The sequence below is a fragment of the Alligator mississippiensis genome, chromosome 7 (genome assembly GCF_030867095.1).
Source record: "Alligator mississippiensis isolate rAllMis1 chromosome 7, rAllMis1, whole genome shotgun sequence".
NCBI classification, from domain to species: Eukaryota; Metazoa; Chordata; order Crocodylia; family Alligatoridae; genus Alligator; species Alligator mississippiensis.
The window spans coordinates 38,340,753-38,356,012 of NC_081830.1; the positions used below are offsets into that span (position 1 = coordinate 38,340,753).

Here is a 15,260-nt window from a genome sequence, read left to right on the forward strand (position 1 = left end):
TGGGTGCAGCTCAACATGAAAGGCTTGATCCAGAGGATGGACGCAAAGTGAGAAAGAAGGAAGCAGCAGCAAACTTGGACTCCAGCTCAGGTAACACATGGATCTGTCGAACTTGTAACAAGCTGTGGTGTTCTGGAATTGGGCTTGTCAGCCACAAAGGGATTCATCAGGCACCTGATTAGGCCTCTTACCTGTACACCAAGATGCAAAGGATCAGGGTTGCCATTATTATACCCACTCGTTTCACGTTGTGGCCCCTGGTCCTTGTCAGACGGTAACTAACTAGTGAATCCCTCCCGACACCCTTCCCACCCAGGTTCCCCCTCAAGCGTCTCCTCCTGTCCGCGCGGCCCCTGCAGGCCAGTGGGCGCCGGGCAACGCCGGGGGAGCTGCGGGCGGAGGCGGCTCCCGGCCTTGCCCTCCCCCGCGTCCCGGAGTCTCCAAGACACTCGCCGCGTCCTCCGGTCGCCGTGGCAACGCCGGGTCCGCGTTCTGTCTCCGCGGCAACCCTGGGCCCGCGGCGTCCTGGTTTCCGCAGCAACCGCGGCCGGGCCTGGCTGCTGCAGCCCCGCACCCGAGCAGCGGCCGCCGCGACTGCGCCTGCCCTCCCGCCTCGGCTCCCGCAGCTCCGGCACCGGCGACCGACTCCCCCGGCGCTGCCCAGGCATGCGCCCGCCTCGCCCCCTGACCTGAGAGCAGCCCGCTGCCCTGGCCTGTCCCAGCCCCACCTGTCCGGAGACTGCTGCCCCGCGAGTAGAGCCCGGCCTGTGCTGGGGTTGGCCCCAATTGCCCACCCGGCTCTGAGCGATGAGCGAGCAGGATGACGACAAGTCAGGACTGAGGCTGGAGGCTGCGATCCAGGTCAGTGAGCAGCTCCCAGCCCTGAAACATCCACCCCCCAAAGAAACCAGGCCGGGGAAGAAAGGGTTCAGCCCCTGATTTGCGCTGCAGGATGAGGCCAGGGAGTGAAGCCTTCAGTGAATTCTTCCCTCCTTGCTGCTCTCAGCTGGATGTCTTCCAGGACAATTGGCAGGGACCAGCTGCAGGCGCTCTGGGCAATTCACACGTGTGTGAAAGAAAAGGAGCGTCATGTCTCAAAAAGCAGCACCCTGTCAGGTTTGGACAGAGCTGCAGGGATTTAGTGGAGTGGGTGCAAAATAAAAAACCATGATGTGGGATGCCGTTTTAGTATCAGAAATGGTTCCCCAGACAGGAGGCCTTGTGTGCAGGAAGCTGGGGCAAGAGAGGAGGTTTCAGTTTCCCTGGATGAGGAGCTGCAGATCTGGCTAGCTTTAGGGTGTAGAGCACCAGTTCTCAACCAGGTGCCATGGCACCCTGGGGTGCTGTGAGACCCTTGCACTGGTAGGGGTGCAAACACCTACACATGACTCCCAAGATAAACCCAGAGATCTCAAATAGAAATCCACAGTGCTCCAGACATTCTGGCCTGTTGTGGTCTTTCTGAGTTTTTTGCCACAGGAGAATTGTTGTATTATTTTTCTGTAGCTAAAACACAAGTGAAAACTAAGATCTGACAGCTTCCAAAGGCTGCCTTGAGCTTAAAGAGGTTGAGAACCACTGGTCTAGTGAGAGACCTTCATCCTCTGTTCAAAAGCCATCTTATAAGCCTTTTCCTCTTGTGAGAAGGTATTTCCTGTGCACTTCAGTGAGCCATCAGGCCATTCTTAAACACCACTCTTTCCAGTTGTCGCAGACTGGCAGCTGTTCCTCTTAAAGGGCACCAGGGAGAGGACCCTCAGCAGCAGCATCTTTTCCTCTCCCTGATATCTGGAAAGTCCTTGCCTGTAAAGAGTACATGTCAGTGGCTCAGTAGGTTGCAGGAGGGGTGGTCAGGTGCAACCACAGATTCCCTTCTACTGGTGCCATTATTTCCCCCAGTAAAAGGTTACTGCTGTATTTACTTTCAGTGCTCAGCTCAGAAGCCTGACCAGCACCCTCTACCTGTTTCAGAAAGGAGAGGGTGGGGAGAAATAGGGACACAACACCTAAAGCAGACACAGTGTGCTAGGGCTGTGGCCAGGAGGCATCAGGGAGGGGTCTGAAAAGATGGCCTGAGACCTGATGGGTGTCCTGGTGCTTCCTGAGTTCTGCAGGGTGGGAGGACTTTGGCCTCTGTCCCTGAAGCAATAAACAGATGTCAGCTCCCTGAAGGCAGGATTCTTCCAGGGCTCAACACATCACAGCATGCCACTCACCCTGGGGCCAGGGAGCAGGGCTACACTACTGGCTGCCCCCAGCACATACACACACAGTGGCAATGACAACCCCTCAGCTGGAATAGCATCCACCTCCCCTGTCACTGCGTGGATCACAAACTGCATTCATGCTGTGCTTCTATCATCTCCACACCATCATCCTCCTGAGGAACAGTGTGGAGACCTGCTCTGCAGCACAGGGGTGAAGGGGCCTCACCCAGGATGAATGCTCTGCCTGTGCCCTTCACACATTCCCCTTCCCTCCTCCCTCCTGATTCTCCAGCTACCCCCGGACAAGAGTAATGGGGTGTCACAGGAGCACCTGGCTAGTGGGGGTGGCTGAAGGGATTTGATTTTGGGGTCCCTGGTGACATCTCTCCTTGCTGTCTTGAGCTGTGTGGAGGGGAGTAAGTTCCTCCTGGATTCCCATTTCTCTCCTAGTCACCCTTAATCAAGACCTGACAGATCTTTCCACATGAATGACCTCAAGCATCAGCTAGAACCAGGACCTGCCTCCCACTCCAGCCCAGCACATGCTACCATGAGGCCCATGGGTCAGACCTCTTGACATGTTTATTGCTAGTAACTTCAGCATCTCTGTAACATATAAGCAACAGCTTCACTAAGCAGCCTGGCTTGTACATTCAGCCTCAGATTTGCCCAGTTGGTTTTAGGTCCTGCTAAATCATTCTGGCTGCAGTTATCAGCTGGGGCTTCATCAAGTGGATGCTGGGATTCTGGGACTTAGGAGCCGATATGCCATATTACAGGAGGTTGCTAGCTTACCAAGATGGAAGGTGGCATTGCTCACCTACATGAAGGGAACCTGTTTTGTGGTTGTGAACTTTGATGGTGCACTAACCTTGCATCCAGGCTAAGCTATGTCAGTGCAACTGCTTATCCCCTCATCTGCCTGGGTCTCTAGTGCTGCACTGAGATGTCACTTCCATGGTCTCAGAAGCTTTTGGAGTGTTTTCAAGCTAATTGTTTGATTCTAGCATCTGGAAAAGAAACAAAACTTCAGTATCGCGGGCATGGAGAGATTTGCCTTGAGAGATGCATGAATGCTCCAGAACTGGGAGGGGGTGGGTAGTGAGGTTTAGTCTGAGGTGTTATCATTTTAAAAGGCCACAAGAGGGCAGTGAGATCTCAGGAAGTGGAGCTCATGGGCTACAGGCTTCAAGAGGAGCTGGGAGCATCCAGCTGAGGCCTAGGCTTGAAAGGTGCCTAGGCCTGCTGTGTTGGGGGTAGTTAAAATCCTGCCATGGGAGTGTTGGGTTGGTTTTTCAGCTTGTCTTGTAGCTCCTGCCCTTGCCTGACTGCTGTGTGTTGTCCCTGCCAGGGACAACTGGATTTTAGGCTGCATAGTAGAGCAATGCAGTCAGGCAGCTGAAAGAACTGGTTCCCAGGACAGGGTTCCCCCTGCCAGCACATGGCTCTAAGAGCTTACATCCCTTGAGGTCCAAGGCTCAAGGCTGGCTGGGGTTCTCTCCTCTGCTCTGGCCCTGACCTACAGGGAGATCTTTCCCTAACTGAACTCCAGGCCCATAGATGTAAATCTGGTTTGAGTTTGGGAGTAGGAGTAAAACTGCTAGGGGAGCAAGGCTGACACTCAGGAAAATTCAGTTCAATTCCTGGCTAAGTCACAGACTTCCTGAGTGACCTGGGGAAAGTCACTTGATATTTAGTCTATTCTGGCTTCTCATCTATAAACATGTGGGTAAAACTTTGTAGTAGGGCTGGGGGCCATGAGGTGCTTAGGCACTAATGCTAAGGCTGGTATAACATTCAAACAATTTCCTGTCCACATACTCATCCCAACTCTCAGGGACAAAGTCCATCCCCTCACTAGACCAAGGCTCTCAGTTGCAGTCCCAGTGAGGCTGCCTCACTCCTCATCCACAGTCACGGTTTTGTGTAAATGAGGCGAGAATGATGAGATCCTACATTCCCTGTTGGCCTGTCACCTGTCCTCTCTGCAGCACAGATGCTCAGGGCATGGTACTAATGACACACAGGAGGGATGTTGTAGGGGGAGTTTCCCAGTAAGATATTGGCAATACATCCCTGAACAAAGCTTTCAGCATGTTGTGGTGCTTGCCAAAGGGAAAAGCAGGCCAGGGGAGCCACAGTGATGATTGTTTCCTTCGATAAATAGAGCGAGGGCTTGAGGGATTGAGAGGACCTAGGCAATAGAAAAAGGAAGGCAGGAGTGCAGCAGTCGATGTAAAACTAAGGGCAGCCAATTAAAAAAGTGAAAGAAGCAGGTGTGACTGAGCACAGCCAGCTTTTAGCTTGCAGTTTGCAGGACAGGTTGTAGTTTCTTTATAAAGTTAGAACCAGATTAAGGGGGACTGGAATGGAAATTCCAGTAACTGCATCAAAAGTTGAAGGGGAATCTAGTTCTTGTGTTGCTTTCTACAGTCCTCAGTCCTGCAAAAACATAGGCTGGCCCAGGCCCCTCTGCCTCATGGAGGCCCCACAAAAGGCTGCTCCAGTAGAGGTCTGCAGGAGTGTACTGACTCGCAATTGTGATGTTGTGGAAATGACCTCACTTGTCTTTGGCTCGGCCAGCTCAGTGTAGGCTACAAGCACAGACCTGTTTCCAGTCCATGTAAGGGGGGGCATGGATGGATCAATCTGCTTGTTTGGACCCATGGATTCTGACATGATCTCCTTTCACTGGAGGAGGAGGGCAGAGTCAGGCAGCGCCTGTGCCATTCTGACACTGCACCAAAGCCTGCTCCCTTCTTCAGCCGCCCCAGCTGTGTTGACATCACCAGCACCAATGGGAGTTGCCGTCTCCTTGGGTCCCATTCACTGCACTGCAGCCTCCCTGCTCCAGCTGGAACCCATTACCTAGTGAAGGCCAGAGCCTTTGTATGGATGCCGGTACTAAGAGGTGGCCTGAAAATTATAAATGATTCAAAGTTTTTGCATGTTTTGCAGTTTCCCTGCTAACATGTGGCATCTGTGTTTTAAAGGCAAAAGCCCCAGAATAGATGGGGGTGGGAGCAGAAGGAAGAGGAGGAGGCCTAGGTTTAGTGTTAAAGAGACACTGATATTTAAAAATCACCCTCCTCCCTGCACATTTTTACCCACCAGTTCTCATCATCTCCAGACGCAACGAAACGTGTGAGGGGGAGGGAAAGATGTTTCTCTCAGTTTCTTTCAGTGCAAATTGCTTGGTGCCTTTGACAGACCTCACATCGTCTGTTTCCCCATTTCCCTTAGTAGGCCCCAATCTTACAGATGCCTAGGCATATCTCTAACTCAACTCATCTGAATATCCTCACTGACCCCCAGGGGAACGTTGCCATGAGTAAAAATGGAGGCACATGCTCAAGTGTTTGCAGGATTGAGGCCTTAGCTCATCTGTTTCCCCGGTTTTATGTGAGTCCTGAGCTCTGGGAACAAGCAGCTGTTGGTGCCATGAAGTACTTGAACCACTCTGAGATGGGGGGGCTTTGTCTGCACCCATTTTGGCCTTTAGAGGGCACTGCTGCTGCAGTTGGGAACTCTGCTTTCATACCACCAGGGTTTACCCCTGGCAGGCTTTTGTCTCATTTTGCCTCCATTCCTGGAGCCCTTTTGCCTACCAGGCTGCCTTTTGCTGTTGACTGGGGAGGAAGAACCCATCTGAGGGCTGGGGCAGAGGGAGAGATGGAGGTACCTCATGGCACAGTGGATAAAATGCATTCACCTCCCCACTTTTGGATCAGGGCTCAGGGTCAGCTGGTCTGAGTGAGAGTTGGTGGCCACAGCACAGCGTCACAAAAGGCAGCCAGAGCACCAAACCAGCAGGCAGATTTTGTCTCATAGAGGTGTGCCGCCTTTCAGGCCTGGAAAGGACAGCCCTATGAAGGGGAGTCCAGGAGCAAGGAACATGAGGATGCTCACAGTCCATCTGTACCTGGCATGGGAGTAGCATCCCTGTTGCAACCTCAGAAGTACAGAACGGCTATCGTAGCAATCCTGAGGTTTCTCTGTGGTCTCCATCTCCTCTTCTCCCCACAACCCCAACCCTGCAAAGACTTCTGGTTGTGACAGCCTTTTTATCAGCTGTAGATTAGTACAGGGCAGTCTTTTTCCAGGGCTGTGTCAGGCCCAGGCAGATCAGCTCATGAGTATCATGTGCCAATGCAGAATGCCAGCTAAAAGGCCATTAGAGAAATGCCCAATGCTTTTAATACCCTGGGGCTCTAAGATACCCTTGGTCATCATGGCTAGTGGCTAGGGTTGCCAACTCTGTTTGAATCTGTTCTGGGAGGTTTCTGGAACATCAACATGCCTACAACACAAACATGCCCACGTGCTTGTGTATATCAGTTACGGATTACAGTGCATAGACTTTACGTCAGGAAGGCAAATGCACATTACTATTACATTTAAAAAACCCACTGGACTACTGTATAAATTGGATTCAACATTTAATATTGATTTTAATGAGTGCCCTATCAGCAGTCTTCTGGAGTTTTATATCTAATTCTTGGAGATCGCAGGGCAATCTTGGAGGGCTGGCACCCCTGCTAGTGGATTTTGAAGGAGGTTGGAGTCCTCCCTAGAGCTCAAGGGTGGGATTCTGCTCCCAGGAGCACATCTATCAATCCTGAGCTGACTCCAGTAGTTGCACTCTGGCTTTACACCAGTATGAACTGAAAACAGAATTTGGCCCTGGCATCTGTTTGTTAAACTCAGTACAAAAGCAGGTCATTGTTTCTGAAAGTTTCCCACTGAAAATATAAAATTTCTGCCTAGTTTAATGTCAGGAGATTTACAGCTGCTGGAGAGGTGTTTGGTAAGGAGCAAACGCTGTGGCGCCTTCTTCCCGGGTCTGTCCACCTGGCAGCTGTGCTTTCCACTCCTTTTCCATGTCGAACACTAGCAAATGCCTGGAAATGAGCAGAAGGTGTCCAGAATAACCAGGCTCCCTGACTGAAGCACGCACTGCATCAGACACAGCTAGCTTTGGGACTTCTCTGTGGCAGCTCTGCTATAATTGAATGTCCTTTAAAACCACACCCATCACTCCAAGCAGAGCTCTCCAAACACCACACTCTCACTCCTGCTTGCACATCTGGCATCTGCTTTTCTCCTCACGTTTTCCCTTCTTCCTTGCCTGCATGGGGATAAGGCATAAGGCTAAAAGAATCACACTGGAGTTTGGTGACTCTCTAGGCAAAGCTCTAGACCTGACAATGATTCTGCTGGTCCAGGGGATCAGCGACCATTGTGCAAGCCAGTCTCTTTGCATGAACACCCAAGATTGGAAATAAATTCTCCTTGAGGGAGTCCGGGGGTCTCCACCTCTTGTGCTGGAGACAAGCACTACTTACAACACCATCAGTGAAATTCAGGCAGCTTTGCTGTGAGAGGGAATCAATGCAGAGGCTCTGTACTGACTTTCCTGCCAGGCTTGTGGAGCCATCCTAGTTTTACATGGGTAATAGTCCTACCTAGATCCTGCATGCCTTTACTTGAATGTGGCCATAAGTGGAGGCATGCTGCAGACTTGAGCAAGGTGTAGCCTTCCATATTGAGCTGCCCTGAGGCCTTACCTTGGGTCACTTTTGCAAATGCAGAAGAAACAGCTTTCCTGCCTTGTGAAAACATTCTGGTTTCAGACTATTTTCCTATCTTGAATCAGGACAAAACATTAAAAAAAAAATCTATAGATTTTTCACAGGCCAAAAATGTGACAAAGATTAAGTTTTGCGTCCACTGAAACATTTTGTTTCTGTAATTTCCAAGTGTTTGGTTTTGATTTAAACTGGGGGGGGGGGGTCCTTTTATTTAAATTATTTTACTAAAATTAGCCTGTGTTTTGAAAGAAAAGTTTGTTTCAAGCCGGAAAGCCAGAACACATCGCTGAGAAACTGGCCTAAATGAAATGTTTCAGGGGCTCTAAACACTTTGTCCCCATCCTGCTTTTCCAGCCCTCCCTCAGCCCGCCCCCCCCCCAAGAAACTGGTTGAAACCCACCCTTTCCCTTGGAGACATTCAGTTTTGAGAAGCTGGCATATTCAGAGAAAAGACGTTTCACTGAAAAACTCCCAATCTGCCCTCATATTTTTTAACTCTGGGCTAAGCCAATCCATGGGATGTAAAAACACAGCAAAGGCACGACATGGGAGTTGCACAGTGAGGTAAACCCACTGAGGTCAACCCTGAACTGCCGGCAGGGGTTGGCCTCGCCTAGTTTACCTCACAGGGAAACTAAAGTGCTTTGTGTTCACTGTGTTTTGATTTCAAATTAAGTTACATGTCTTAGTTACCCTGAAGAAAAATCTCTAGTGAAGGCAAGGCAGTGGGCCAACAGCCTGTACATACAGATTTTAAAGGCCTTTGGGCATCTAAAAAGACAGCTAGGCTCCCTAGCCAGATATTAGGTACCTAAATGCTTTACAAATGGCTATGTGCTCTTCTATCCACCTCTTTAGGCTCCTGAATGATTTTAAATCCTGGCCTACGGATCCTTAAGAGCATGAGCTGTATCATACCCAAGCCCATGTCTGCTAACTGCTTCCCCTGTGACCCGTTCCTGTGTCACCTTGCACTCATGGGTGCATGTGCGCAGTGTTAGAGACTGAGGCATTATTTACCTCAGGGTAACTAAGGTGTGTGAGATACTCTGAGGTAAGAACACTGTGAAGACAAGAGGCTTTAGTTGTACTGTGAGGTAGACTAGATGAGGTCAGCCCCAGCTGAGGGGTGAGAGTTGACCTCATCAAGTTTAACTAATGATAAAACTAACGTGCCCTGCCTTTGCCGTGTTATTACCTCAGGAGAGCTCATTCATGTTAGTTTAGCGTTTGGGAAAAACACTAGAGGTGGCTGACAGTTCCCAGTTGTGGCCTCAGAGGCTGGGCACCACAGGTTCCTTCTAGGAGAGCAACTGGGCAGCGAGTGGATGGTTAGAGCCAGGGCTGTGCCAGTCCCATATGGCACTGTTTCTTGGCCATCTAGTGGAGAGTGAACAGTACCCTGGCTAATGATCCCTCCATTCCCTCCACCAGGGATTCCCGCCGTGGTTTTGTGGGGTGCTCCCCAGTCTCCTTCTTCCCCAGGGCTGAGTAAAAATTGCATAAGTTAGAACTGGGGCAGCTCCATTGTGAGCGAGGACAGCAAAATGGGTACTTTGGCCTTACTGCTCCCAGGTCAGAGTAACACGGCAGCTGTGCTGCAGACTGATTGCTAATGCAGAGTTGGGTGTCTGTGCATGTCCTGATTGACTTGTCTCTGACTGCACAGTGTTCAGCCCCTACTCAGGGCTGGGACCAGCTTTTAGCAGTGATTGGGTGAGATTCCCCCCATCTCTTGCAACTTGCTTGGGTTCGCAGGTCCGGGGTCACAGGCATTGCCAGTGCCTAGGAGAAATGAAGAGGGTGCACAATAGAAAAAGAGATGGGCTAGACTCAGACTATGCACTTTGAGGGCCCCAGCATCAGCTGGCTGTTGATGTACAGCAGTGGTGCTCAGCCACTGGCTCATGGAGCCATGTCATCCAATCCACAGGACCCCTCACAGGTCCAGAAATTTGGTGGCGGGAAAGCAATGGCATTTAATGTTGCCACCACTCCCCCACCAGGAGCTTTCCAAGCCTGAAGCCCAGATGAAATGGCCCTGCGTATGGGGCTGAAGCCAGAGGCACAATCTGATGTAAGGCCTGGTCTGGCACATGGAGCTAGGACTGCAGGGCCCAATCTGGTGTGCAGGCCAGGGACGTAGAGCTCAATCTGGCACCAGGACTGGGGCCCAATCCAGTGTGCAGGGCTAGGGCCATGCACCAGACTGGCCCCATGCAGTGGATTGGGTCCACAGCCATCTTCCTCGCCCAGGTTGTCCTGGCTACCAGTAGAGGGTGGCTGAGCCATGTCATAGCTGTAGTGGATTGGCAACTGCTGCTTCCTTTCTTGGTAGGGAAGGGTGAAGGCACTCTTAAAGTCACAGACTTGTTGAAGAAATGACAAGCTGGGCTGGAGCTCCCCGCCTCCCCTGCCCCCCCTCCCACCCCAAAAGTGTATCCCACATAAGTAGCAGCCAATGTGGGATACCTGGAGGTGTTAGAAGCAGGGAATGCATACTGTAGGAGGGTTTCTCAGCTCCAGGGAGGGGGTGCTAGCTAGCAACCACTAACAGCATGATGGCCTCTGCTGGTTTCTGCAGTCAGCTTTGATTCACATCTGCTCCAAGGGTGAAAGTGCTTGGCCCATGTCCAGCAAAGGTGTAACATCCAGCTGTGTTTCAGAAACTGGAGGACACGGTTCTTAACCCAGAGGCCAGCAAGGAGGACAAGACTCTGACTGTGCGCGGAGAGGGGGACCGAGCTGCTCCCACACCAGTCCCAGCCAGGATCCGGCAGATCATCACACAGAGCCTGGCAGAAGAATCATCCCAAGGTACAGCCAGGGAATGGACTCTCCTAGGCCAGGAGAGGGGCTGGAAGGGTGCAAAAACTGCGGCTCTGAGCAGCTGTGCGGAGGAAGGCAGCACTGCAGTGTGGTGAGGAGTGCCTGCTATGGTGCCTATTCAGGGAGCTATTCAAAACACCTTCCCCTTCTTCCCTGTGGAAGGAGCAATCTGACATTCCTTGGAGTTTCCTAGCTATCAGTGGCATTATTAGCACAGTAGCTGATCCCATTGCTGAGAGCAGCACCCCATTGTGGTAGGTGCCATAAGAACACAAGTCACTGCCTCAAAGAGTTTAGTCTAAATAGACAAAATAGGATTATTACCCCCATTTCACAGTTGGGGAGCTGAGGCACAGAGAAATTACATGACTTCCCCAAGGGTACATGGGGAGTCTGTGGCATGGCTGGGAAATGAATCTAGACCTCCAGAATGCCAGATCAGTAGTTGGTTCATGAAGCCTCCTTCCTCTCCTGTGAACTGACTTCTCTGCCAGTTCTCCCTGTGACCCGCTGGGCCTGCAGTGTGTCCTGCTGCTCAGCCATCCTGCTCTTGCCCCTTCCAGCTGCATGGGAGACAACCTCATTGGCCAACATGCAAGAAGAAAACCGACTGCTGCAGAGGGAGCTCTCCCGCCTTGAAGACCTGCTGGCGCATACACGGGCAGAGAGGGATGAGCTGGCAAGCAAGCACCATGCTGTCAGTGAACGGGTGAGCACAGAGTATTGGATGCTTTCAGGCATGGTGCAGTCTCTGCTGAGAGGGCCAGTGGACCTCTGGGGTTGGGCTTTCCATTTTGGTGTCCTTGCACAGCATGCCTTAGGTGTGGATGGACAGCCAGGGGGAGGGAAACCAAACAAGAGGCATGGGATGATTTCCTGGCAGGACCAAGTGTTGGTTGCACATAACCATGGGGTTAGAGCAGTGACCGCCAGTGGAACCACCTGGGTACACACCAGACCCCACTCTTATGTATAAACAGCTCCTTGGCCACTTGCCTCTAGAGAGAATCAGGTCATATGATGGCTTCTCAGTTCTTGCAGTGCCCCATAGACAGTCAGGTCCTCTTGGTGCTCTGCTCTGTGGATGGACTGGTGCAGGCATTCTTATTGAAGCTGGGACAAAGAAAGGTATGGAGTGAAAGAGCTTGAGACAAAAAATGTATGTACTTGGCCTAGTTTCCTGACACAGTGTTTCTAGCCCTTCAGGGGAATTTATCATCTCCCCTTATCCTGGCAGAAATGTATTCCATCATCCTGAGAGAAGTGGAGACAGCCACTCCCTGCTGTGGAGGAGGGTGGGATGGGGGTAGCAGGGGTAGTTGCTGGCAGAGAACGCAGAGTTCTGGCCAGGGTTTTGGAGTCAATGAGTGGCCCTGAGGGTATTTGGGGGCAGCACCATTCTCAGAGGGCAATCACAGGGAGGGCAAGTCAACACCAAGAGTGACTTTAATTAACGAGCTCAATGCTGACTGGTCCCATGACACTGTGGCTATGTCTACACATGTATTTGATGTGGGATCAGTTTACTTGTGAGTAAACTACTCGCAAGTAAACACTCTCAGGCAGGCAACTACACATGCAGAGATATGGGAGAAGATTTGCTGCTCCCAGCAGCAAACTGCTCCCACTTTCTGGGGCCCTGGAAACAGGCCCCTGCTGCCACAAGGGGGAACCGGAGGCTCTGGCCACAGCTACCTGTGGCTGGAGGCCATCTTTAAAACCCAGCCTTGCTCCCTGCTCCCTGACCAGCTGCATTTCTGTCCGCGAGCAATGTCCACAACATGGGTGCAGCTCACAGAAGCTCTTGCACCGCATCCTCTACATCACTGTGCCATGGCTGCTTCAGCCTCTGCACCTGGCAGCAATGCCCAGTGCCCCAGGCTTTTGCTGACCACTGTGCTGGCCCTGCTGGCCCACCATGCTGGCGGGCCCATGGCCATCTGGGCCCTGCCAGCTCCCTCACATGCAGCACCCACCTGCCTAGCCTCACCGCACCATCCCAAGGCTGCTGCCACTACACAACTTCCACCATCCTGCTGGCAGGACCCCAGCAGGGATGCTGCTGATGCACTCCAGGATGCCACTGCTGGGGCCGCCCTGGCCCTCCTGGCCCTCCAGCCCTGATTCCTGTGGGCCTGCCGGGCCAGCCAGGACTGGTGGCTGCACATCGTCCAGCATACCTGAGATGATGAGCAGTGGCTGGAGGTGTTCAGGATGACCCAAGCCACCTTCTGGGACCTTCTGGAGCAGCTTTGCCCACACAATGCAGCAGGACACCAACATGCGGCTGCTCCTCCCCACAGACACCTGACTGATCAGTCACCCTGCTGAAGCTGGCCACACCCACCAGCCTTTGCTACATGAGCCTTTCCTTTGGCATGAGCAAGGCTACCACCGGGGAGGCCATCCTGGAGGGCTTTCACTCCATTGTGCTCCAGGCCATCATTGACCACTGTAGTGCTATCACCACCGTGAGTACTGGCTGGGTGGGCAGTGCCCACAATGCCCGTGTGTTTTGGAACTGAACCTTGCCAACCCTGGTGCCTAGCGGCCACTTCAAGCTGGGAGTACTGGGCCTGCAGCTGGGCACTGTGGTGGTCCGGCCCCTCCTCACTGGGGACCCCACCTACCTGCTTCTCCCCTGGCCCAGGCGGCTCTATGCCGGCCAGCTGAACCCCGCTGGCCCACTTAAATTGGTGCCTGGGCTAGACCCACGTGGTGGTGGAGTGCAGCTTCAGCCCCCTCAAGGGACGCTAGTGCACCCTCATGACCCACCTCAAGTTCAGTGAGGACAATATCCCCAGAGTCATCATCATAGCCTGCATGCTGCATGACATCAGCGACGCCTGGGGGGGAGCTCTTTTGTGAGGTCTGGGTGAAGGAGGCATGGCAATCAGAGAACGCCTCACCATGGGGGCACCAGCTGCAACAGCAGCAACAGCAGTGCCCCTAACCCTAACCCCAAGGCCCTGGGTGAGCTGCACACCCGTGCCCAGGGGCCTGGGCATTGAGTGCAAGACGCATTGGCTGACCACCTCCTCCTGCACTCCCCGCTGTAGCCTGCCTAGACAGCCACGTATGGACCCCTGCCCCACCACCCGCCCCCAACACCATGTTCATTGCAGAGAGTTCTCAGAAAAACACTTCATTGCCCTTAAAACAAACAGACTCGCCTCCCTCCCCAACACCAGAGCCCCTTCACCACCCACCCCACCCACCAACAATAAAACACCTTCTCCCCTGTGCAAACTAATTACAAGTTGGTGTGTCTATGTGCCATCCTGGGGGCGGCCATAGGGTGGGGGTGTCTAGGGGGTGAAGCCCAGGAACAGATGACCAGCACCCTGGCCTCTGGCCATGCTGCTGCAAGTGCACACGCCATAGCGAGTCTGGCAGGTGGGGGCTCACCCAGGGGTGATGGTGGCTCCCCCTCTGGCAGCTGGTGGCCAAGGCCAGCACATGGTCCTGGCCCCACTTCAAGCAGCTCCTGCTCCACACCCATGTGGAGCTGGGATGAGCAGCAGGGCTGGAGCAGCAAGGAAGGTTTGGGGGCAGGGCACTGGGTGGTACAAAGGCAACAGCTAGGGCCAGGATGGTGTCCAGCACCCAGCAGTCCTCCTCCATTGCCTGCACTGCCCTGTCCATGACTGCACCCTTCTCCTGTAGGGCCCCCATACTCTTTTTCTCCAGGGCCAGTAGCTGTGCTTTGAACTTCTGGTCTGCCTGGTCCTCATGCTGGTCCCACGCGTCCTCGTGGGTAAAATCCTCTGCCTGCCATGTCCGCCTGCCAGTCCTCCATAGCCATCACCAGCCAGCTCAGGAGGAGGATCCAATCCTGGGTCTTCCTTCTGCAAACCTGGGGTGCATCCCCAGGGCCCCGGCTGTGGGTGGTGGTGATCCTGAGGCTGCATCCCGGCTGCCAATGGTGGCCTCTCCCCTGAATATAGCTGCAGGGCCTGCAGGGCCATGAGAAAGAAGCTGTTTGTGAGTTTGCAACATTTCTGAGATAAGTTACTCTATACCAGGGGCTGTGTGGTGTCCGGCCTCAGGTCAGGGTTCATGCCTGCACCTGTGCCCAGGGATGATGGTAAATCAGCTGGGCAGGCCTTGGCCCAGGTGGTTGCTGGCTGAGCACCCTCCCCACCGCCCTTGTCCCCACTCACTCCCCTGGGTCCAGCAGGCCGCTGTGTGCTGGCCACCCACAACCTGCCTCTCCCACCCCCTTCCCAGGCTGGGAGAGGCAGTCTTCTGGCAGCATTTACTGCCTTAGCTCCAGACCCCACTGCCCCCCGCTTCTCCTGTAGACCAGCCTGTCTCCTGTGCTGCTGCCTAGCCCACAGTACCTGGGTTCAAGGAGAGTGGGGCTTCCAGACAACCGGGATGTGGACCTGCCCATGCTTCTGCCTTCCCTGCAGGGGACCTGTCTGGGGAGGCACTCTGGAGCCAGCGCCCTTTCTCCTCCCTCCCTCCCCCCTCCCCCCCATTTTGCAGGGCTGTTTGCAGGGACCAAGGTGGGCGCAACCAACTATGCCCTGATGATGATGCTGATCATGGTACCCTGGACACACCTGGCCACCTGGCATGGGACCCTGAGTTTTGACAGAGCGGGGGGCAAGCCCAGGCTGCCCTGCAA

General features: G+C 53.4%; 1 protein-coding gene across 4 annotated transcripts in view; it reads left to right on the forward strand.

The window, feature by feature from the left end:
• The first annotated feature begins 774 nt into the window (after positions 1 to 774).
• CROCC2 (ciliary rootlet coiled-coil, rootletin family member 2) overlaps positions 775 to 15,260 on the forward strand; it is a 94,702-nt gene continuing 80,216 nt past the window's right edge. For all 4 annotated transcript variants that reach the window (XM_019486074.2, XM_059730864.1, XM_059730863.1 and 1 more), the window contains exons 1-3: positions 775 to 861; positions 10,465 to 10,615; positions 11,191 to 11,336. In XM_019486074.2, coding sequence (XP_019341619.1) covers positions 808 to 861; positions 10,465 to 10,615; positions 11,191 to 11,336 — 351 coding nt within the window. In that variant the 5' untranslated portion in view covers positions 775 to 807. The remainder of the gene's footprint in view (positions 862 to 10,464; positions 10,616 to 11,190; positions 11,337 to 15,260) is intronic.